Below are 23,854 nucleotides of genomic sequence, written 5' to 3'. Positions count from 1 at the left end.
TTTCTGTATTTTTGCTTCTTAATTTTAATGTAATAAACATCCATTTCTTGTTATATCACTTTTTACAATTTATTTGGAAAGCATCTTTGAGATAATATTTCACATACAATATTATCTTTGAGATATTTCACATACAATTTATACACTTTCTTTTAAAGTGTATAAATAAATGGTTTTGAGTACATTCACAGAGATGTGCAACCATCTCAATCAATTTTAGAGTATTTTGTCACCCCAAAGAATCCTATTACCCATAAGCAGTCACTCCCCACTCTCCACATAAGTCACATAAAAGTCATATGTAGTCTTTTGCAACTAGTTTCTTTTGCTTAGTTTAATATTTCCAAGGTTTATCCACGTTATAGGGTCTTATCATTACTTCATTCCTTTTTACTATCAAATAATATTCCATTGTATGGATATACCACATTTATTTATCCATTCATTAGTTAATAAACATTTGGCCAGACGATTGCGGTTCGATTCCCAGTCAGGGCACATGCCTGGGTTGCAGGCCCGTTCCTTGCAGGCTAACTCCCAGCAGGGGACGCACAAAAGGCAACCATACATTGATGTTTCTCTCCCTCTCTCCTTCCCCTCTATAAATAAATAAATAAATAAATAAAATCTTAAAAAAAATTAAAAAAAAAACATTTGGGTTATTTCCAACTTTTGGCTATTTGTTTAAAATTTTTAATTGAATTTATTGGGGTGCCAATGGCTAATGAAATTACATTTTTTGGCTGTTATAAGTAACACTGCTATGAACATTCTAGTCCAAGTTTTTGTGGGGGTACATTTTTATTTCCCTTGAGTATATAGTTGGGAGTAAAATTTTTTACATAAACTTTTAAGAGCATCTTTTGACTCTCCATTTAGTAACATAAGATTATTACCATCTTATATAATTGAGTTTCAAAATAATTCTTTTGGCTATTGGGGTTTAAAATATTTAAGTTATGTACCTGATCCCAAATAACAATGTATTTAATGAAAGCTTCCTAAAAGTTCCTTATTAATGCAGAAATATATTAATAATTAACAAGAATGTTTTTATCCACTATTTCTGAAAACCAAAAAGCCCTATTATTATCCAACATAGGAGGAAAAAAAACATTTCAGATAGTACCTTCAAGTAGATTTACCTCAAATACAGTTGATCTTTGAACAACACAGGTTTGAACTGTGTGGGTCCGTCCACTGATACGCAGATTTTTTCTTAATAAATGTTGTAAATGTATTTTCTCTTTACAATTAAAAAAACATTTTCTAGTTTCTAGCTTAGTTTATCATAAGAATATAGTATATAATACATATACGAAATACGTATTAATCAACTGTTTTATCTTATTGATCGGTAAGGTTATCCAGTCAACAATAGGCCATTAAGAGTTAAACTTTTAGGAAGTCAAAGTTATACTCGGGTTTTTGACCATGTTGGGATATCAGTGCCCTTACCTCCACATTGCTCAAGTGTCAACTACACTCGAGTGTGATTTTGATTTTGATAATGCCTTTGCACATATACATGAAACATGGGTTGTTTTCCTTCTGAGGTGAGTATCTGGTCCAGCTTCCTGACATTGAAAGATAGGTCATATATTCAATGGCAGCATTTAACCTAATTACCCAAACTGGAAATCTGGACTCAGTCTGCTGTGATTCCTCTCTCTTATAATTCCTACATCTAACTTATTGCCAAATTGTTTTGATTAATCTCCTAAACATTTCCTGAATTCACTTGTTTCCCACTCTCCATCCCCACTACTACTACTATTCTAACTCTGATATGGGTATCTCCCCTCTTGAGGCCTTGGGTCTTGCCCATCCTCTGTGTCCCTCCCTTCTAATACCCCAGATCAATCAACCTTCACACTGATGCCAGAGATCCAGCTAAAATACAAATCTGATCACACCACTCATTTGCTTAAAACCTTCAGTGGCTTTCCAAATCTTACAAGATAAAGTTTAAGTTCCTTAACATGACATACAAAGTTATACGCCTAATCCAGGTCAACCTTTTGGCTTCCTCTCCTGACTTATAATTTAAACTCCTGAACAAGGAATGCTCACAGATCTCTTTTAAACCATGATGATCTCCAGGACACTCATCATTTTCTTCTTTGTGTAGAGTCCCCTTCTGCTCCTTCTTCATCCAGGTAATTTACTTACTGCACAAACTTAAGTCTGGACTGACCTCTCTCAAGAAGCCTTCCTAGACCACTTGATCTTATTTGGGTTAGCTGTTCCTCCTTTAAGTTCTCATAGCACCCCCCACATCTCATAGAATATTGATATCATGGGTTAATGTGTCTGTCTACTCACTAAAGAATCACATATCAATTAATTCATTTTGTAGTTGGATGACTCATGACAGTGATGTATGTCTCTTTTTAAAATCCCAATAGTTGAAGTACTTTTTTTTCCTCCTAAAATGTACTTTGTTATGCGCCTTGAAGCTGGTGACTTATTTTGCTTAGTATCTGTATTTTCACATTTGGCCCAGTACCTGGAATACAGTAGACACCAAGCAAACCTATGTTGAGATGATACCTTTTGATACAGAATTATATGTCTACCCTGAACTCACATCTTATATACTAATAAGATGGCTATTATATCTTACTTTATTCATAAACTATCAATAATTAAGATATCTCTGAATTTTTTTTTAATTTTTAAAAATATTTTATTTATTTATCTTTAGAGGGGAAGGGAAGGAGACAGGAAGAGAAACATCAATGTACGGTTGCTTCTCATGCATCCCCTGCTGGGAACTCGCCCCTGCCGGGAACTGGCCTGCAACCCAGGCATGTGCCCTGACCGGGAATCGAACCGAGATCGTCTGGTTTGCAGGCCCATGCTCAATCCACTGAGCTACACCAGCCAGGGCCATAGATATCTCTGAATTTTTAGTAATTTCTTACAATTATTATGAAAGCCAGACTAGTTTATTTTATTGACTGATTTAATTTGTGCTATAGAATGTACTAAAATACTTCACAATGAAAGTTCAGCTCTTGAGATTACCTTTTGTAAACCAGTGGTGCCCCCATCCAACATGTTAGACAAATATTCTTGGGTCATACATTGAATTTTCTGTCCAGATTAATTACATCATCTGCCACAGTTACATAACAGGTGCATATGAAATGACTTCATCAGTGGAGGTCAGGCTTCCAACGCTAAGGAAATCAAACCTTGAAGCTCAGGCTGACAGATGTTTACTAGACTTTCCGTTCTCTCTGGTGAGTCCTTCTGTTTCATTGAAGCAATGAAGAAACTATGATCTGCTTGTATGAATTGACGTTGGAAGAATTTGAACAAGAAGTTAGACAATACGGATTAGCCAATGAAGAAAAACTGCATGTACCATGTCTATACTCCAGGATATAGTGGAGAGAGTAGTTGCTTGGATGAAGAAAGTTAGATGGGGTTTCTTTCCATACTCCTTTATAGCACAGTTATCAAGAAAAAGAGGGAGGAAATAACCACTTCTTAAGTATTAAGATATTAGTAAATATCTAACTGGATATACTCTTCTCTCCTCCCCACAGTTGTGATTTAAAATAAGGCAAATGAAAACTTGGAGAAACTAGTAGCTGGATTAATTTAGTCTTCAATAAAATTAGTCAAATATGTTTTACTTTAAAATTCTAGTAAGCCAAGTAACACATACTATTTACAATTTTCCATTATTTATAAACACTGACTTTTGCTTTTGAAAAAACAAAGTTAAACTAAAATTATAACAAAATACTTCAACCCCTAGAGGCATCTTATTATTGTATTCTTTAAAGTGGAACTCAGGCCATTGAGATAAATGAAACAAACCAAGAACATGAAATCTCAGCTGCCTCAGGAAGAAAAGGGGCCTATTTCCTCTGGTAATACTTCAGCAGGCAGTGACAAAAGTGGAAACCTCAATTTTTAGTCCTTGCAATCTTTCGTTAAGTGGGGGACTGGATTTCAGATGCACACTCATTTGTTTGGCTTTCTCGACATAAGGTCTCAGTTTTATGTCCTAAGATACAAATACAGAGCCTTTACCATTTTTGCCTTGGATTCCCAAAGGAATTCAGAGTTAACTAGACTGCCATACTTAACATTACAGAAATCAGGAAAATAAGGACCTCTGTGATCTCGATTAAATACATGAATATTATGGTATCTCAGTATTTTCACTCAAGGGGGTCTGCATCCTCGCTCACTTTATATCTTTCTAATTTTATAATAGGTTTTATAATCTTTACTCAAACATTTTTATAAGACATATATTTAGTTTACTTCCCTAGAATCTAAAAGGCCTTCTCTTATCCTAGACAATTTATTAACCCTTAATTATCCAGTTATTTACAGACCTGATTGTACATGTAATTACTTTTTGTCAGGCATAATAATTTGCTCAATAAACATGTTGGAACACTTGCTGCTTGGTGTGTTTCAATGATAAATTCAGTTTTCCTGTAACCTCAAGGCATAACAAAATTTGAAAAAAGAAGGGCAGTCATCACACCACACTGAGCCTGATCCATTAAGGTCAGAGTACACAGTGTGCGGCCCTGGCTTACTTAGGGGCCTGATGCTTTTACGAGTCCTTAGTTAGGAAAAGATTTCTGAGACAGGAGAACAGTGACAATTCTGTGACATTCTGGCTTTGCAGGTATTCACATGAACTTCCAAATGGGCAACAAACAAACTTTATGATGGAGCTTAGTTAAGAGGCAGCTATTGGAAAAGCTATAGCCACTGGCTATACAACTTCACTACAGGTTATAACAGCAAAACACACAAAAATAAACTAAGTAAAAACAACAGGGGAAGGACTTAGTTTCTTAGAAAGATTAAGGCAGTCAGCAGAATTAAGTGGATTGTGACCTCAGTCTACAATGCTTGCCTGATGTGAATCTGCTCTACAGGAGTGCAAAAAGAAATCCCTACCTGACCTCTGGATAACCTACACCGGAAATTAGGATATTGCTAAGCAAAATAGGCTGTGTCATCCTGCTAAGATAATTGTTTCCACTGACACTTCGAATAAACATCTTACATGAGTCCATCAGGAAAAAACTTAAGCCACAGCATCTCTTCTCTGTAACACATGTAACAGAGCCTGGTGCAGTGCCCTCACCACAACCGAGACGGTAAAGTGTGTCGACAATTAGGGGGACAAGGAAGGGGAGAGAGGGATAACAAACAAGTAAGAAAGTTAGATGCATTCTTGAAGTTACAGATTTGTTGAAAATAAATTAAGAAAATATTTTTCAAAAAGAAATTTAATTCTTATCAAGAATCTTGGGTAATGGAGTGTATTCAATGATTTGGAGGAACTACTCGACAAACACTACAACTTAAAAGTGAGTCACCTTTCTTTTTCAGAATAAGTTGTTTTGCTATTTTTTAAAGATTTCATTTATTTTTAGAGAGGGGGAAAGAGAGGGAGAGAAACATTGATGTCAGAGAGAAACATTGATCAGCTGCTTCTTGCACATGCCCTGACCAGGGACCAAACCCACAACCCAGGCATGTACCCTGACCGGGAATTGAACCAGCAAACTTTTGCTTTGCAGGATGGCACCCAACCAGCTGAGCTACACTGCAGGGTATTCAGAATAATTTTTAAACATCTGATATTTGGTTATAGAACTTCAGAATGTTAGAAACTGACACCATTTGGTTGGGAAAAATCAAGCTCCTCCAATGTCTCACCTAATCAATATTCTATGGATATTATTTGCTTCCTAGTTCTATATCTCACTTGGATTAAAAGTGCTATTTTGTATGATACCAGTATTGTATTTATACACAGGCCCTATCAAATGCCCTCCCAATTCAGTTTTGAAAAAATCAAACTATTTTTCATTTTGATTTACTCATTTAAGTGAGTTGTAAGCTTTTTTTTTTTTAGATTTTATTTATTTATCTTTAGAGGGGAAGGGAAGGAGAGAAGGAGAGAAATATCAATGTATGGTTGCCTCTGGTGTGTCCCCTGCCGGGAATTGGCCTGCAACCCAGGCATATGCCCTGACTGGGGATCGAACCGTGATCATCTTGTTCACAGGCCCGTGCTCAATCCACTGAGCTACACCAGCCAGGGTGTGAGTTGTAAGCTTTGAGACTCAACTTTCTCTTCTGTAAAATGAAGGGATGGCATCTTCATGTGACAAGCACTCTATTTGACATTAGCAATGAAATGATAATGACCCAGTCTTTGGATACAAGGAGTTAATAAGTATAATGAAGAGATATTCACACAATTATGAACTAATGTAATTACTCTGATAGAGTTATGTACAAGCTATTATTATTGAACATTCAATCTTGTTTAGGGGGTGAGAAGTAACACAAGAAGGCATCTTAGGTAGAACCCAAACTAAGTCATATAAAGGAGTTATTCAAAGGAAGGGCAGTGGTATTTCAAACAGATGGGACATCATAAGAGAAGGAACAAAGATGAGAAACAGTTGTGCTTATGGGGAGTACCAGGCACTTTGGTGCTAAACTGAAACGCAAGGAGTAGTACAGGCTGAGCAAGGGGATGGGGACTGGGTCATAAATGGGCATGTACGTCTGGATCGGGAACTTCGGGAAAGTTTTAAACAAGGCTGAGCTCACTCGGTCAGATGTCTCACTCGGATATGTAACTCCAATTGCTCAGTGAAGAATGGATTTGAGGAGAAAACACTAAAGGAAGGAAAAATAATTAGGAGACTGTTGTGATAATCTTGAAATACATTGGGACATACAAGTAGGTAGTTAGGATAGAGAGAAGAGGATGGGTAGGGAGTTGGCAAATATTTAGGATGGTAAGAAGAGAATGGGTTTGAAAGTATTTAGGAGAAAAAAAAATCCCTGGGATATGATGACTGATTGAATGTGAGACGTGGTAGAGTGATGCCAGCACCAAAAAAGAGAAAACAGAAAGAAGGTATGATTTGAGAATGAGGGAATGTACACGTTGACAGCTCTGGCCACACAGGATGACACCCCAGGGGAAATGGGATGTCAGCATTCGTGCTGGAGATATGACGAGGGTAAAGGAGTTCCGAGTTCACCCAGGTAAAGTGTAGAGAGAACACTACACTTTAGTGTAGAGTGTTCTATGGACAGAAACTTCAGGGATCCTAGCATTTAGGGGGTAGGAAAGGAAGCCACAAAAAGATACAGAAAAATAATATTAGAGTGCTATCTTTGCAGAAGAGAAAATTTTAAAGAGGACACAATCAACACTGTGAAATGCAGTGCAAAGAACCAGTAAGGTAAGAACTAAAACATCTACTGGCCTTCCCTGGTGAGCTAAGTGAATACTTTTCAGCAGTTTGGCATAGCAGAGAATAGTGGATTGAGGAATAACTGGGAGATGAGGAAATAAGGATATAATCAATTATTAAGCTATTCTTTTAAGGAATGGGTGGATTCTTTTAAGGAATGGATGCAAAGAAGGAAAGTGATCAGAAATAGCTAGAGAAAGACTAGAGAAGGTATTTCTCCTCCCTCCCTTCCCCCTTCCTTCTCTCTCAGATAGGAAAGATGTGAACATGTTTTTAGGCGAAGGTAGTCAGGAAAAGGATAAAGCAGAGGAAAGATAGAAGAATAATGAAACAAAACCCCTTAGAAAAGATGCAGTCAAGGGCATAGGAAGATGAGAAGCCTTGAATAAAACGGCTACCTGTCACCTGAGTCTGAAGAAAAGGAAACGAGGATGAGTGTAAATAGAGATAAACTGTTTGACTGCAAAAGCAACAGTGAGAGATGGATGGTGATAGAGATGAATGAGGAAGCTCAAAGGGGCTGGAGCTTTCACTCAAGTGAAAGAACAATGGTCTATAAGTAGAAATGAGGAACTAGAAGAAAACCAGCATCTCAATCAAATGTCTCCATCGCTCTGTGAAGCGTGTGAAAGAATGCATGGCTGCCACTAGAGAGGGCCACAGGGTTAGCAGTAGCCTCAGCACTCTATGGCAAGGAGCTGAAGGAACACATTCTGCCCAGTAGTTTAAGCTGTAGGGCCATTCTTATTGGAATGAAGGTGTAAGAGGTTTAGAAGTGAAAAGATAAAAAGATACAGTGTAAACAAACTAAGGGGCGAATGCAAAGGAAAATGGTTGGGAGGTGGGAGGGAGTGCAGTACAAAAGTGCAAAGAGTAGGGAGAGAGTACTTAACTTCATTGAGTAATCAGATTATTTTAATCTTCTAGAATGAGGGATAATGCATAGTTGTGAAGTCCCAGGAACAAGGCTGCCCTGAGGTTTTGGGCAGAGAAGCCTCTATGAGAACGTGGGCTCAAGCTGTCTGCGGCAGCAGCAAGAGCCCTGGTTAAGGGGTCAGCTTCTAGGAGGTTTGGTTAGATCTTGTGAAGTCCTGTCCAATTCTCAAGTCTTAGGGTTTCAGGACCATGAAAGTCACAGAGCCATAGGCTGAAAGTACTTGAAAGATGATTTGAGATTTAAGAAAACACAGAGTTAAAAAAAAAAACTGTAAGTTGTAAAACACTCTGAAGACTAACCCGTCACGTAACATTAAGTACTGGGACTCTACTGTATACACCTAAGAAGGAAGTTCAAACAAAAATACTATAAATGTTTAATTCTCAAATCAAATCATCCCTTGAGCAATTTCATCCTTTTGATACATATTAGTAAAAATTTTCATAACTATATATCCATTTGGATCTTAAGAGGTCATTATTGACCTAAAAGACACTAATCTAAATTTCTTTTAAAAATCAATTTTATTTATTTATTTTTAGACAGAGGGGAAGAGAGGGAGGAAGAGAAGGCAAGAAACATCAATGTTTGGTTGTTTCTCACATGCCCACACCAGGGGACCTGGCCCACAACCCAGGCATATGCCCCACTGGGAATTGAACCAGCAATCCTTTGGTTCTCAGGCCAGCACTCAATCCACTGTGCCTTACCAGCCGGGGCTAAATTTCTTTTAATATATGGTATGTATGGCAGAATGCATCCCTTCTAAGTGCTAGCTGAGTATTAGCAGTGTTTAGGTCTCCAAGCCACCCAAATTTGAGGATTGGTGCCTCTGTGGGCCACTCAAGTTTGGAGTATGCACACAGACCTAGTTTATTGGGTATGTTTGTTTTCACTTTCCATCCAAGTTATGAGTCCTTCAGGGGCAGGGTAATAACTCTTACTCTTCCTTAGGGTGCTCAATAAAAGCTTGTTGAACTGAACTAAATTATATTACACAGGACACTTAGCGAAGCAAAAGTTTAAGGATTGTGTCTTTCCTGCAACAAAACATAGCCACAAAGGAAAAGCAGAGATTAATGCCCAAGAGAAAGCCTTTAATTTATACTACTGGAAAAGCTTTGTATAAATACAGTGTGAGGCTGTGAGTCTTTCACACACAGATGGCCCACAGGGGATCCTCAATAACCTACTGTTAACTCTTCATCTCTATTTCAGACCATTAGTTGTACTGGTGTATGACTTGAACAACTCATTCCAGTGCCGTGCAGGCTTGTCTATACTTATAAAAGGAGAAACTGAGTTTCAGAGAGATTGAGTATCCTTTAAAAATTTATTTATTTATGTATTTATCTTTAGAGGGGAAGGGAAGGTGAGAGGGAGAGAAATATCAGTGTGTGGTTACTTCTCATGCATCCCCTGCTGGGAACTGGTCCGCAACCCAGGCATGTGCCCTGACTGGGAATCGAACAATGTTCCTTTGGTTCGTAGGCCTGCACTCAATTCACTGAACTATACCAGCCAGGGCTGAGATTAAGTATCTTAATAAGACATATTTCACATGTGCCCAAATGCACATTTACATGAGTCATTTTTCCTATAAATCTGTTAATTTTGTTTATTGTCATATTGCTAACATAAGCACTTTAACATCTTTGATTTTTTTGTTTCAAATAGTGAGCAGTCAATGTCAATTTCCTCATTTGATAATTATACTTATATTAAAAAATTACCATAGGGGGAGCTGGGTGAAGTGTACATAGGACCTCTCAACTGTATTTGCAATATCTTTTGAATCTCTAATTTTTATTACTTAATAATAAAAAAAATTTACATTGTGAGGATGCAGTGTTTTTGTAATTATTATGATGTTCATTTGTTTTTCTGATTTTCAAAAAACCATTTTAAGTGTAATTTTCCAAACTACAAAACAACACTAACCTTTTTTAACCTTCACTTATTCCTTCTCTAACACTTTTCCTGTCTTTATGTAAATAACAATTTCTGACCAGTATCATGTTCCTTCTCTCTGAGAGCTTCTTTTAACATTTACTGGTGACAACACAAATTCTCTCAATTTTTCTAGTCTGAGTGTTATGGATAAAATTGTGTCCCTCTAATTCATATTTTGGAACCCTAACTGCCAATGTGACCATATTTGAAGGTAGGTCCTCTTTAACCTTTACTCTTCAAATAATCACAAAAATCTTAGCTCAAAATTTATATCAATAACTGAAGGTATGAGCATAAATCACATACAGAGTTAAGCACAAAAATTGTAAAGTACCAGAAGTATTTCGTTCCAGGACACTGGAACAAAAAAGGACAAAAAGGCAAAAGTCACTTAGGTTCAGACTAATCCTTTATAATCTAAGCTCTCCCGAAGGGCCGCATACTTTTCTAGTATCTGGACCTTAAGGTAAACTCTGTGAGATGTCTGGTCTTGTTATATTCAGGAATAAACCCAAATACATCTTCCTTTAATTCTTTGGCACTTCAAATGAATGTAAGATTGTCTGAGGGAAAAATGCTTGCTGGAGGAGCTGTGTGAACAAGCTTGTTGTCCTGCTTCTGTATCTAGTCAAGCATTCAGATACTACAACTTTGGCAAATCCCATTAATACTTTAAGAAGTCAAAGACTTTAAAACTTCTAAAGAAAGTTCCTGTGGAACAGTCACAGGGACAAGTTGAAGCAGGCAGAGTGTGTATACAATATAGTAACAAATATAATGCAAACAAAAGAAGATTTGTTTAATTATAGTGGAAATAATTGTTATTTAAAAGTGCCTTCTTCCTCATCATAAAAGAATAAACTGGACTAGTGGCAAAAGAATTGTATGTTATGATGCCTTAAGATTAGAAACAGAAGACAGAAATTTCAAAGTAAAGTCTTGGCAGACGCCCAGTCGCCATGGCAAGAATCAGGGCCGAACAATTCCTTCGTAACTTCCGAGGCTTGTTCATGTCCCTTTAGGTAGAACCCAAAGTTGTTCATTTTGAGTCAAACACAACTGTCTATTTATCAGGTTCCCCTGCATTTCTATGGTGAAGTAGCTCTGAACTTCTTTCCTAAACTTTATAACTGTTTAGGGACATGGAAGAAGGATTATCAGACAATGTGCAAAGGGTGGAAGAAGTAGGTGAGGAGGGTAATAAGAACAAGATGGTTGCCTACAGCACTTTCCTTATCATGCAACATTTTTGGAAGGAACTACGCTCCTCATAGTTCACCATGGCACAGACCTGGCAAACCAGCCCTGTCATCGCCCTGATGAAGGATGTAAGTGCAGGCAGCTGGTAGCTGCTGCTGACTTAATCAATCAGTGACCTCTGCAATGCAAGCTTCACACATCCACTAATTTCAGCAATGAAGATTACGCGTGCCATGAAAGCACTCTCTTTCCGAAGTAAACCATAAAGCACGTTTCCTCACAGATTTCATTAAACCATTAATACATAGTTGAAACAGTCTGGGAGACAGTCTCCCAAGGTCCTAACAGCAGNTCCTCATAGTTCACCATGGCACAGACCTGGCAAACCAGCCCTGTCATCGCCCTGATGAAGGATGTAAGTGCAGGCAGCTGGTAGCTGCTGCTGACTTAATCAATCAGTGACCTCTGCAATGCAAGCTTCACACATCCACTAATTTCAGCAATGAAGATTACGCGTGCCATGAAAGCAATCTCTTTCCGAAGTAAACCATAAAGCACGTTTCCTCACAGATTTCATTAAACCATTAATACATAGTTGAAATAGTCTGGGAGACAGTCTCCCAAGGTCCTAACAGCAGTTATTGAGAAAAGTGGGACTACCCCTCCCTGTTTCCTGATCTCCTCCACACCGGTGTCTTCATCAACACGCCCTCTGGGTGCTGCACTGGCTTCTTCTCCACCCTCCTGATTCTGTCCTTCAGCCGAGGCGCGTTTCTAAATCTACATAACAGTCTTTATTTTTAACTTTATCCTTCACTGACTCCGACTAACCCGTGTCTCAAAATGTCTACCTCTTATTTTACTGCCTATTGTTCAATTGTTTCCCGAATGGCTATGGTAGGGGGAAAGGCATTCAATAAATATTTGCTAAATAAATGAGTAAATGAGAAGATACATAAAAATCCATTCACACATAATTCTTTTCACCGCATGCAGTTTTAGGATTCCGCTAACAAATGTTTAATTTATTTACACACTGCTTGTTCCAAAGGGGTTTTAAAGCAACTTATGGAACATGCAAGATAAATACAACTTAATAACTGAGAAAAATTGGGGCCAAGAGAAAGTGAAGATGGGAGGGATGAGGTCAGTATACAAAATGCATGTCATCCTATACACCTGGGTTTTGGAGCTCCAAAATAAAGAAGACAATGTATCTGGAGATAAAAACAAATTAGTAACAGCTCGGGATAAATTCAACTATTTCTAATTTCAAAAACAGAAACTTATGAGTCCACATGAAGAAGTCACTGTGAAATTTGGTGAACCGCATCATCGGTAATTAGTAGCAATCAATCATCTGTAGCTTAGATTACCAAAATAATCACCTAACTGTTCTTCCTGATTATAATTTCATCCCTTTTCAATCTATTCATAGAACAGCCAGAACAATCGTTTGAAAAAGAAAACCAGAGCATGATACACTAACCTGCTTAAAATGCTGGAATGCTAAATTCCTTAACAAGGTCATACATGCCTGGGCTCCAATAATCTTCCCAATTTCCTTTGTGCCTCACTTTCCCCTGCTCACTTCCCTACAGCCACTCTTACCCTTGTTCTTCCCTGAAAGCACCACACCCCTCTGCCAGGAGTGCAGTTTCCTCAGATCTTTTGGTTTCATGCAGATACGTACTCAAATGTTGCCTCCTTAACGAGGTTTTCCTTGACAGCCCAATCTGACATGGTCCACCTCACCCTCAGTCACTATCACATTAACCTGCTTATTTTTTTTCTCATAGGATCTAAAGCTATTTGAAATTAACACTATTTGTTGTGGGTCTCCCTCCAACAAATGGGTTTGAGACAGGATCTTGCCTATCTTTGCTCACCATTGTATCCTTAGCACTCAGAGCAGTTCTCAGAGCAGGTGACCAAATACTGCTCAAGTAAATGAAGAAATATCTGAAAACCGGGCAGCTCTTGCTGCTCTGGCTTAATCTGGACAGCCTCTGGCTTCCCTAGAAGAGTGGTGGTTAGATTAACTGCTGTTACGTCACAGAGGATGCCTCTGAGAATCTGCTGAAATCACTGGATCCTCTTCTTGGAAAAACAGACACACAAGCAAAATTTTGCATAAATCTCTTGAAACCAACCCATAGTGCCCAGGTTATCCCTGATGTAAAGGCACATGAGAACATTTGTGTAATGCAATCTATGTCATAACCAATTCTTGTCCAGAGAGTGAAAGGCTGAGAGGGGAAATTTTTTTAAAAGCTGCAAAAAAAAAAGCTGCAAAAAAAAAAAAAGCTGCAAACCACTGCTATAGATTCCACTACAAGGTGGAAGAACATAAAAGGGGCCAAATGAAAAGCAGCCATGACTAAAAAGGTGCTTCGTCTCTTCGTGTAGCATACTGTATTAAGAAGTCCAGACTTGGAATGTTTCATGAAAGAAAATGGCATGTATGTTGAGTTGATGTTGACATACATGGTACGAAAGCAGATCTGAGTCGCAGGAGATTTAGGGGTTGCCTCTTAAAAACGGCAAACAATACACACAATACTCTTGTTCTAACTGAATGAGATTGTACTCGGTCAGGATATGAATCAAGCAAGTCAAGTTTTAGAAATTGGTTAAGAAAAAGAGAAAAACACGGAAAAGGACTGGCTTAATATTTAGAACAGACCCTGAACTCTTCTGGGGGCAGAGAATCTTCCTTGGGTACCAGTAATAACAAGAAGCAGGTGCAGGGTCACAGAATGACTTTAAAAATGGATCTCTGAGTTCTGTCCAAAGAAGTGATGGCAGAGGAAAAGAATATATTTAGGTGTGAAACTCCTCCCTTGCTTGTGAGGGTAGACCTGGTGTCAGGCAAAAGAGGCCAAGGGAACAAAGTAGCTTTTGTTCTCCTACCCCTTCTGGGTTTTGGATCTGTGGGTGCTCACCACTAAGTTCATGTGTACACCATCTAGACAAAAAAATTTTGTAAGTTCCAAAGGACTGAGAATTTTTTCATCATATTTTCAGTACCACCAAATAGTAAGAGCCATTATTTTCTTTGTTTGGTTTTGTTTTAAGGTTCTTATTTTGGCATTAGGTTTTTTTTCTTAAGGTGCAATTATCTTGAAAAAAGTCAGTTCGACTTTATTTCCTTTTTAATACTAGGAGACACTCTTTACAACACACAGAGAATACAGAATTTACCTTGATTGTTTTACCAAAATCTCTCCCTTTCAAACTTTTCCCAGTTCATTCACAGTGTACTAGCAGTGAATATATTCTTTATTTCTCTCAGAGTATGCACACTGTGATTCCATAACAATGGCCTTGATGACTCACTACGGAATCTGACAACTGTTAGGATATGAACTCCACATAAGCTGGTATTTTAATTTCCCTACTTAAATCCTCTCATTCTTCACAAGCAATCCTGTGTTACTATTTTGTGCTTCTTAAAAACAAGTTATTCTCTATGACTGACTGATTGGTGTACTGCATCCAAGCAGCATTAATCTTCTAGTAATTATCATCTTTCACACAGTCATCTGAATGTTTTTTAAAAAAAGGAAGTTCAACAAACTATTTTTGAAAACTTAACTACTGTTTTTCATCATTTTGTATTGCTTGCATTTTCATGTTTAAATTTCACCTATCTACAGAAAGGCTTATGTATTTTCTGTCACAGCTGTTTTAACCAGAACAGTTCTAGGAATCCACACATTAATGTCGCGTGGTAGTAGTGGTCCGGCCGCTTCAGTGTTCAAACCGGGTGCCACACGACACTGCTTTGCAGGACAGTGAGAGATTTTCATTTGGGAAAAGCAGCCCACACTCAAACAGGTTTGGGGGGGAGAGATACACCTCTACTCCAGGACTTCTGGGAGCTTTTAATGTGCTAATGAAATAGTGAATTTACAAGAGGGACACAATATGCAGGATTTCCTCAACTTACTGACTACAGTTTACTTTCGTCAGGACTCACCTTCCAACAACAGTGGTTTAGGAAATGCTGCTTTAAGTTCTGCTTTATGTTCAGTCATTGCCGATCATTAAAGTGTGTATTATCTTTGTCTAAATCCCTATAACCCACCTGCCCAAACATTTATCTATCAATAAATACGAAGCAGTTGCTTTTGGAACAATGACAACTTATATAGCACTATTTTAGTATCCATAATGATGAACAAGATAAATCAAGAAATGCTTATATTTGTTACACTTTTTACTTGAGAAGGCAGAGAAATATGTCATGTGTTTTTAGAAATACTGTCATCAAAAATAATTAAAATAGAAAGAAAAATGTACTGCCTTTAAAGAATGTTTGTTTATATGGAACATAAACTTAAGTGGAGTATCTCAATTCCTAATAAGGTGCTTATACACCAAAAAGTTTTAGTATAGCTAAAAAATTTGCATTCACTCATTCAACATTTACTGATCGTTTACTCTGGGTCAGGAATAGTGCTAAGCGATGGGTGTATGGCAGTGAGCAAAAATGACATGAGTTTTGTCTTCTGGACTTGTAGGACAGCTTTTGCTTTTAAATTGCCTATATTGTTATGAATATTTACTCTAGAAGTACTTTATTTTTAAACATACCTTTGATGTGGTAAGAGTATAGTTAGGCTGGTATTAAAAAACTTTAACCCCACAACTAATTTGTTAATGAGAGATGACATGAACCATGAAACATAAGCATACATTTAACTGGAAGACAATGAAAACCATTTCAGTTTACATTAGAAGCACACACCATTTATGTCTCACAGTTTTGTCTTTTACAATTATTTTACATTAAAATGCTGTGAAATCCAATTATTTTCAATAAATAATGCTGGGTCAACTGGACAACCATATGAAACAATGAATCTTGAACTTTACACCCCACACTATGTACAAAAATCAACTGCAGATGAATTATAAACCTAAGTGTGAAACCATGGTAAAACAATGAAACTTTTAGAAGAAAACATAGAAAAATATTTTCATAATTTTAGAGGTAGGCAAAGACTTCTTAAACAGGATATTAAAAAGAACCATAAAGGGAAAGTATGATAAACTGGATTTCATTAAAATTACTAAATTTTGTTCATTAAAAGTCACCACTAAGAGTGAACAGACAAGCCACAGAGAGGGGCATATTTGTAATGCATAAATTTAACAAAGGACCCATTCAGAACATACAAAGAACTTACAGATCGGTAAGACGTCAATAATCCAATAGAAAAAAATGGCAAAAAAACCCCAGAACAGGTTATTCACAAAAGAGAATATTTGAATGGACAATATATATGTAAAACAGAATTCAATTTTATAAGTAATCAAGAAAAAGCAGATTAAAACCACAATGTAAAATTATCATATAGCTTTGCCAAACTGGAATGGCTAAATAGGAAGAAACTGATAACATCAAATGATGACAAGGACATAGAACAACAAGAATTCGTCTAAATTGCTGACTAAAGTATAAGTTAGCGCTCTTGCTTTGGAAAACTGCTTCACAGCATCCATTAAAACTGGTCACATACATACCACCCCCTGACTCAGCAACTCTACTTGTAAGTAAACACATCAGCAGAAATGCTGAGTATATGTTTACCAAAAAGACATGAGTAAAACTCAATCAACTCATATGTTCATCAATAGAATGTATAAATTATGGTGTAACGGCAAACTATACACCAAAGGGAATGAATAAACCACAACTACATGTAACAACTACAAGATAAATTTCACAAACAAAATATTAAACAGAAAAAGGCAGAATCAAAAAGTGGATATTGCATGGTTTCATGTATACAAAGTTCAAAGTCAGGCTAAATTTATCTGTGGTATTAGAAGTCGTGACAGTGGTTATGCTTGAAGAGGGAGAAGGGTAATTAATGACTGGAAAGAAGTGAACTGGGGGGTCCTCTTTTGAGGTACTTACTGGTCAAGTTTTCATTCTTGATCTAGTGTTAGAGAGGTGTATACAATTTGTGAAAAATCAGCAATGATACACCTATGATTTGCCTGAATTTATGTTACAGTCCAATAAAATATTTATTTGAAAAGTTTTATGAGACACAAATTTATTTTGCAAAATTAAAATTCTCTCTCAAATTAGTTTGCTTAAATCAAATACTTGAGGTCCTGGCCTTGTAGCTCAATTGCTCAGAGTATCGACCCAGATACACCAAGGTTGCTGGTTCAGTTTCCGGTCAGGGCACATATAACCAATGAATGCATAAATAAGTGGAACAACAAATAGATTTCTCTCTCTCCCTAAAATCAATCAATAAAAATATAAAAAATAAATCAATTACTTAAAACAGGACCTAATTCTGGATGGGGGAGAAGAAGAATTATAAGGTAATTTTTATGATGTAAGATTTTAATAGGAAAAAGAAAATGGTACAGTTGACTCATATCTAGTCTAGTGAGAACCACATATATGGGCTTCTCTACAAAGCTATCTAAGGCTGAGTTGACTAAATATTCCCAGATTTTTAAAAGGGTCTTCATATGACAAGGTTATCTGATCCTTCACTAGTCTTGTAATTCTCTTACATGCTCTCCAATTTGTGTGCGGCCATGTCAAGTAATACTTGAGACACAATTCTCAGTGGTCAAACCCAAATATCACACTTTCATTAATAAAATTTAAGAATTCTGAGCACAATGTTGGCACATTTGGAGGCTAACTAAAACTACTAGACCTTTTTCACATTATAAGTCAGATTTCCTATAGTCTGTTATTTTTTAAAATTTAATTTTAAGGAGTTAAAATCTTAACTTAGCACTTTATTATCTTCCTTGCTAAATTTCACTATATTGGCTTTGGATTATCATTCAAATGTACTGAGAGCACTTTGACTCTGTGTTCTGTCATCTTAGGTAACTCTCCCAGCTTTATGTAATCTAGCATATTATTCATATTCTTCTATATATTTATCTGAGTCATTGTTTAATAAATTTGTTGATCCCCAACTGTCAAATACAGACATCTAGAGGGTGCTGCCACCCTCTAGCCCTGATTTAGAGCAGCATTTCACAAAGTCTGTTTCATGTAATACAACCCAAGATGAGTGAGGAAAGTGTTCTGGGATGACTTTGGGAAATGCTGGGTTACTTGCTTAGCCCTTACAATGCTAATGTACATAGTCTCTAAGAGTTTCCCAAACTTACCTTACTTGGAACCTTAAAAATTTTTTTTCTCGTCTTGAGAAATCAGTATTCCTAGAAAAACACTTTGGAAAACACTGTTCTAGGGTAATAACAGTATGTTAACCAATATTTTCTGGGTAAGAGATTATCTTATTAGCTTCAAGCTCACGTAATTGCACTATTATCCAACCTACTTAAACCTCTTCATACTGTCTAAATGATTATCAAGATATTGTCAAATGCAGCCATAATATATTTTACCAGTCTAACTTATCACAAAGTGAAACAGGACCAGGTAAAGAGGATTTAGTATTAAGATTAGTAAGCCAGGGATGCTCAATTTACTGTGAGAATTATGCTCAATAAGAAGCTATGAAAGTGAGAGATATGTGGTATTTTTAAAGTTTCCCATTAAACTGGCTACATTTAAAAACAAATTTTGGTGATTAAAAACTAATTTTTGGTTACCTGGATAACTCAGTTATAAGGGACATCTCAATCCAACAATATTTAGTGAAATATTTCTACTTGTTAAGAATGAGTTATAAAAAATATCACTAAATATTATGTATTATATAGTCTTATAAAATAATTTTTAAATGTAAAAAGTTTTCATAGTTAAGGGAATTGTACATTTCATCTGAAATCCATTTGAAAGACGGCGTTTAACAAATACAGTTTCACAGATAAGTGAACAGACACATAGAAGTATATCAAAGTCCTTCATCATTCAGTGACTTAATTTCAGAACTGGGGGTAGGAGGATGGTAGGCTTTACTTGTAAAAAGTTTACACACACTCATCATGTTCCAATAGCATGTTGAAAATTGATTGAGGCAGTACACTCACATAACACAGTAACAGCACTGCCAATCCTCCTCCCCGTTGTCTTTTGGGGCAGTAGGCCTTAAGGTATTGTTGAGATAACTGGCTTCCATTAGCAAGCATGTGATTGGCAGGATGATAAAGTCTTTTCACTCACAGGTCAGCTATTTCCTTTTCTTTAGAAGAGGGCAATTCTGATGATCCATCTTTTAGCTACAGTCTCTCATTGAGTCCCAATTCTCTTGCCTTCAGCTTTGATATGGTTCTAACTCTCCTCTTGTATCAGCTCATACTTGTCATCAACTCCTCTATTCAGAACGGCAAATATCAGGAGTTTGACCTCAGGGCAAAGTGCGGGTGGGCAGGTAAAATCTGACCGCTGGACCTACTTCCTAATCTTTCATACCCAGCAATTCATGAAGCAGTATCAAATTCAAACTAAAAAACAGAAGCATGACCCCTTATAAGTACTATGAAAAGGGCTCTTTTGCCTTTCTAAGTATACTTGAAAAGAACTGTCAGCCACCCTATTAAGACAGAAATGGATCACAGACTAGAAAAAAAGGAGCAGAAGTATAGAAACTGAACTGAAATGTAAATAAAAGTGTTAACACCCTCTTTACATTGGGTGATAAACTACTTTATATAAAAGTGTTAAAATAATATGCTATGAAATATCATTATAAAGTCAGGAACATAACACCATTGAAACTTTAAGGCATCCTTATTTAAATAATCACTGACATCTGATACAAAAAGCTTGTAAGCTTGTATCACTTCATATGAGACTTTAGTTTTCAAGACTAATTTTATTTTTGGTCAATCCCCATACTTGGCCTTTCACCACTTAACTGTTTATAACATAATTTGAAAAACAAATATAGGTGAAACATTACTATCCTTTACCAAGTTATTAAACCCAGACCTCTGAAATCATGAGATTCAAGTTATGTCACAGTGGTCTAGCAGCTAAAGACAAGAATTAATTGCAACTTTTAGAATATAAAAGATTAAGAATAGAGTACGGTTACATTTTAACACTCATAATCAGGGAAAATGATTTTAGGCCCCTTTTAAAACTAAAAAAATTAACAAAAAATTAGGTCCTCAAAAATTTCTAGCCACTAGTCACTTTCAATGCATATTAACTACCATACTTTATAATTGTGTTTTATATAAAAAGTTTTCTACATAAATCTTTTTTTATATTTTATTTTTAGAGAGAAGAGAAGAAGAAAGAGAGGGAGAGAAACATCAATGTATGCTGGCCTCTCTCATGTCCCCTTCTGGAGACCTGGCTTGTAACCCAGGCAATGTGCCCTAGACTGGGAATTGAACCGGCGACCTGTGGGTTTGCAGGCCGGCACTCAATTCACTGAGCCACACCAACCAGGGCCATTTCTATACAGATCTTTTAACAGTTTTACATGTGTCATGGTAGATTTCAGAATTTTAAATATTTCATAATAGATTTTTTTATTCATTTAAACATCTCTTAAAGAAATTACATTGATGAGGAAAAGTCAACCAGGACTTAATGCCTCTCAGTGCACATACTTGAAAAGTAAATTCAACCAAAAAGACTTGAGATGTTCATTAATATTTATAAGTAGGGCTTAATAACAATTTCCTAGTGAGCTATATGCTTGTAAAGAGGCCTTAACTATAAAATAATGATTGTCTTTGAAGGAAGAAATTACTTGGGATCAGAGTTTTAATCTGCATTAAACCAACCACTTATCTAGACAAATCAAAAAAACAGAATCCTCATCAACAGTTTCATAAATTATGTGGTGCTATTCATAATCCTACCGTGAGATTACGGAGTAGTTAGCACCATACAAAGTCATACAAAACTGAGAAAATACCACATATAAATTTATTGTCAAATTTTCTTTTTCTTAAATAAGTTTTTTTAAAGACTTTATTTCTAGAGGGGAAAAAAGGGACCGAGGAGGAGAGAGAGAGAAACATCAATGAGTGGTTGCCTCTTGAGGTCTCCCCACTAGGCACCTGGCCTGCACCCCAGGCATGTGCCCTGACTGGGAATGGAACTGACAACCCTTTGGTTTGCAGGCCAGCACTCAGTCCACTGGTCCACACCAGCCAGTGCTGAATGTCAAATTTTTCTGTGAACACATTATTTGTATGTAATGGGAGCTATCTTCAAGTCACATATTCTTTGAATTAGAGAACATTTCATATTATTGTGATAGGGAAACTTACCCCAGTAAGTGGCCATAACCTAACTGGGAAGTGAATATACAATGAAACCTATTTCCAACTTGCAAAAGGACTCAGTTTTCTACATTGGATCATCTTGTTCAGGGTACTAAGACTGTACACAGAGAATTCCTTCTAAAGGAAATGAATCTACCTTCAATAGATATGACATCGGGTAAACTGGAGTGGAAATTCAGTCTACCTTCTTCATTTTCTACTATCTTCTCCCATTTAATGAGGCTAATTATCCAGAGATCTAGGTCATTCATAAGTGGTCCTTGTTTGGCATCACATGAACATGAACACTCCTTGCCAACAAAAATAAATATCAATAAATTTTATGTGTTCAGTGTTTTACAAACACAATTGAGAGACAGGAGTGACTTTTTCAGTTTCCTTCTAAACCAGACTTGAAGCTATACACCATTTATTTCTACATGACTCACTGTCTTGTAAATATTCCTAACCAGCCCTGGCTGGTGTGGATCAGGGGGTTGAGTGCCAGCCGAGAACCAAATCGTTGCTGGTTCAATTCCCACTCAGGGCACATGCCTCGGTTGTAGGCTGGGTCCCTGGTTGGTGGCTTGAGAGAGGCAACTGGTTGATTTATCTCACACATTGATGTTTCTCTCCTTCTTTCTCCCTCCCCATCTCTCTATAAAATAAGTAAATAAAACCTTAAAATAAATAAATAAATAAATAAATAATAAAAATATTCCTAACCAGATAGTGGATGTTTTGCTTGTCTAAAGGATTTTAAAGCTCTATGAGGATGAAACTATTTCTTATGTTACCTTTCTATCTATTTTAACCATACCTCCCCTCTCTACATAATCAGGACATGATAGTTCATAAATACCTACTGAACACTGGTTTAGAATTAGAGCAAAAAGAGCTTTACCCTCCAACATTTCCTGAGTTCAGAGCTCCTGAACTGCTCAAATGGGCCCTCCTCTAAACATCACTGTGGTCCAGTCTACTCACACCAGGGGTGGAGCCTCATCTCCAGTCATCCCCATTCCCCAAAGGGGATGGGGCCACAAACAGACAGAGAGCACAGAGTCTCCGTTCTAATTCCGTCTCCACTTGGCTCTTCTCGCCAAGGGCGGCAGTCACTCCTGCTGTCATTCCAGCCGCCCAGCCCTCTCACTTGGGTCCACCCCTCCTCCACACTCTTGTGCCTCCCAGCTTTATTAAACTCCTTAATCCTAGGATTAAGAAAGAGAAAGAAAAAGGAGGAGGGGAAAGAAAGAAGAAAGGAATAAGAAGAAAAAATATGGGGGAGATGGAAAAAAGGTAATAGGAGGAAAATAAAGAAAATGACAATAGGGTAGAGGTGTTAAAACGTGGTAAAATGAATAGGAGAGATTTTAAAATTATCATGTTACTACACTATGAATTATGTACTAGAAAAGAATTATATAAATGTATAATTACCTTTTTAGTTTTATCCTTTCTGGAGGCACACAGAAAATTTATGAAAATAGCATTCTTTACCACTGACAAAATTCTAAGCAACAGGCTCTTTTGTAGTTTGTAATAATTTACATTTACGTAACGGGTTCGGACACTAATGTTCTACACCACCAATTTCCACACATGACCATGAAATCATTAAGAAATAACTTAAAATTCAAGTGTCATTAAAGCAAAATAGAAAGTCATTATTTAGTCACGTGCCTAGCAGGTAATAATTACATTAAATATTCACCAATGAGAATGCTCCTTGAAGCTGAGGCACTGAATGAATTTTCAGAAAGAAAAGGGCCAAATACGTAGTTATCAAAGAGGCACTTTTCTCAAGACAGATTGTTTCAAGGCAAACAAGCACTCCTGTAGCATTTAAAAAAAAAGTCAAGGGTAGAAGGCAATAAATGAGAAGTACATTATTACATCTTACTTGTCTGAGGTCAATGAATGCTAGCTGCAGGGTCTCTCCTTGGAATCCTGGCACAGGTTCAGAGCTGGCAAACACTATTTAAAAAAAAGAAGAAGAAGAAGGAAAACAAGATTGCAAAATATACAAGGGTCTAACCGCTAAATTAATTTCTACTTATTACAAATGTATTATAATATTTACACGTAACCATTTCAAATGAAGATTATTTATAACCCTCAATTTCCACTACCAAGAATGTTCTCCACACCCATTACCACAAATATTTTAATAATTTTAAACTTCTAATCTGCCATTTAATCACTATAATCCTTAATTACAATAAATTTAGAATGGTTATCCTACATGAAGTTCAAGGTAGTAATATACTTCAATCAAGAGAAGTTTTCTGACTCTTTTTAG

At 36.8% G+C, this 23,854-nt stretch overlaps 1 protein-coding gene across 3 annotated transcripts in view; it reads right to left on the bottom strand.

The window, feature by feature from the left end:
- Positions 1-23,854, bottom strand: part of EXOC6 (exocyst complex component 6) — a 173,590-nt gene that overhangs the window by 8,808 nt on the left and 140,928 nt on the right. For all 3 annotated transcript variants that reach the window (XM_037047367.1, XM_037047364.1, XM_037047365.1), the window contains one exon: positions 23,456-23,529. In XM_037047367.1, coding sequence (XP_036903262.1) covers positions 23,456-23,529 — 74 coding nt within the window. The remainder of the gene's footprint in view (positions 1-23,455; positions 23,530-23,854) is intronic.

Source organism: Sturnira hondurensis, unplaced genomic scaffold, assembly GCF_014824575.4.
Source record: "Sturnira hondurensis isolate 20B ecotype Veracruz unplaced genomic scaffold, ASM1482457v3 Scaffold0005563, whole genome shotgun sequence".
Lineage (NCBI taxonomy): Eukaryota > Metazoa > Chordata > Mammalia > Chiroptera > Phyllostomidae > Sturnira > Sturnira hondurensis.
This window is presented reverse-complemented; position numbering and strand designations above follow the sequence as displayed.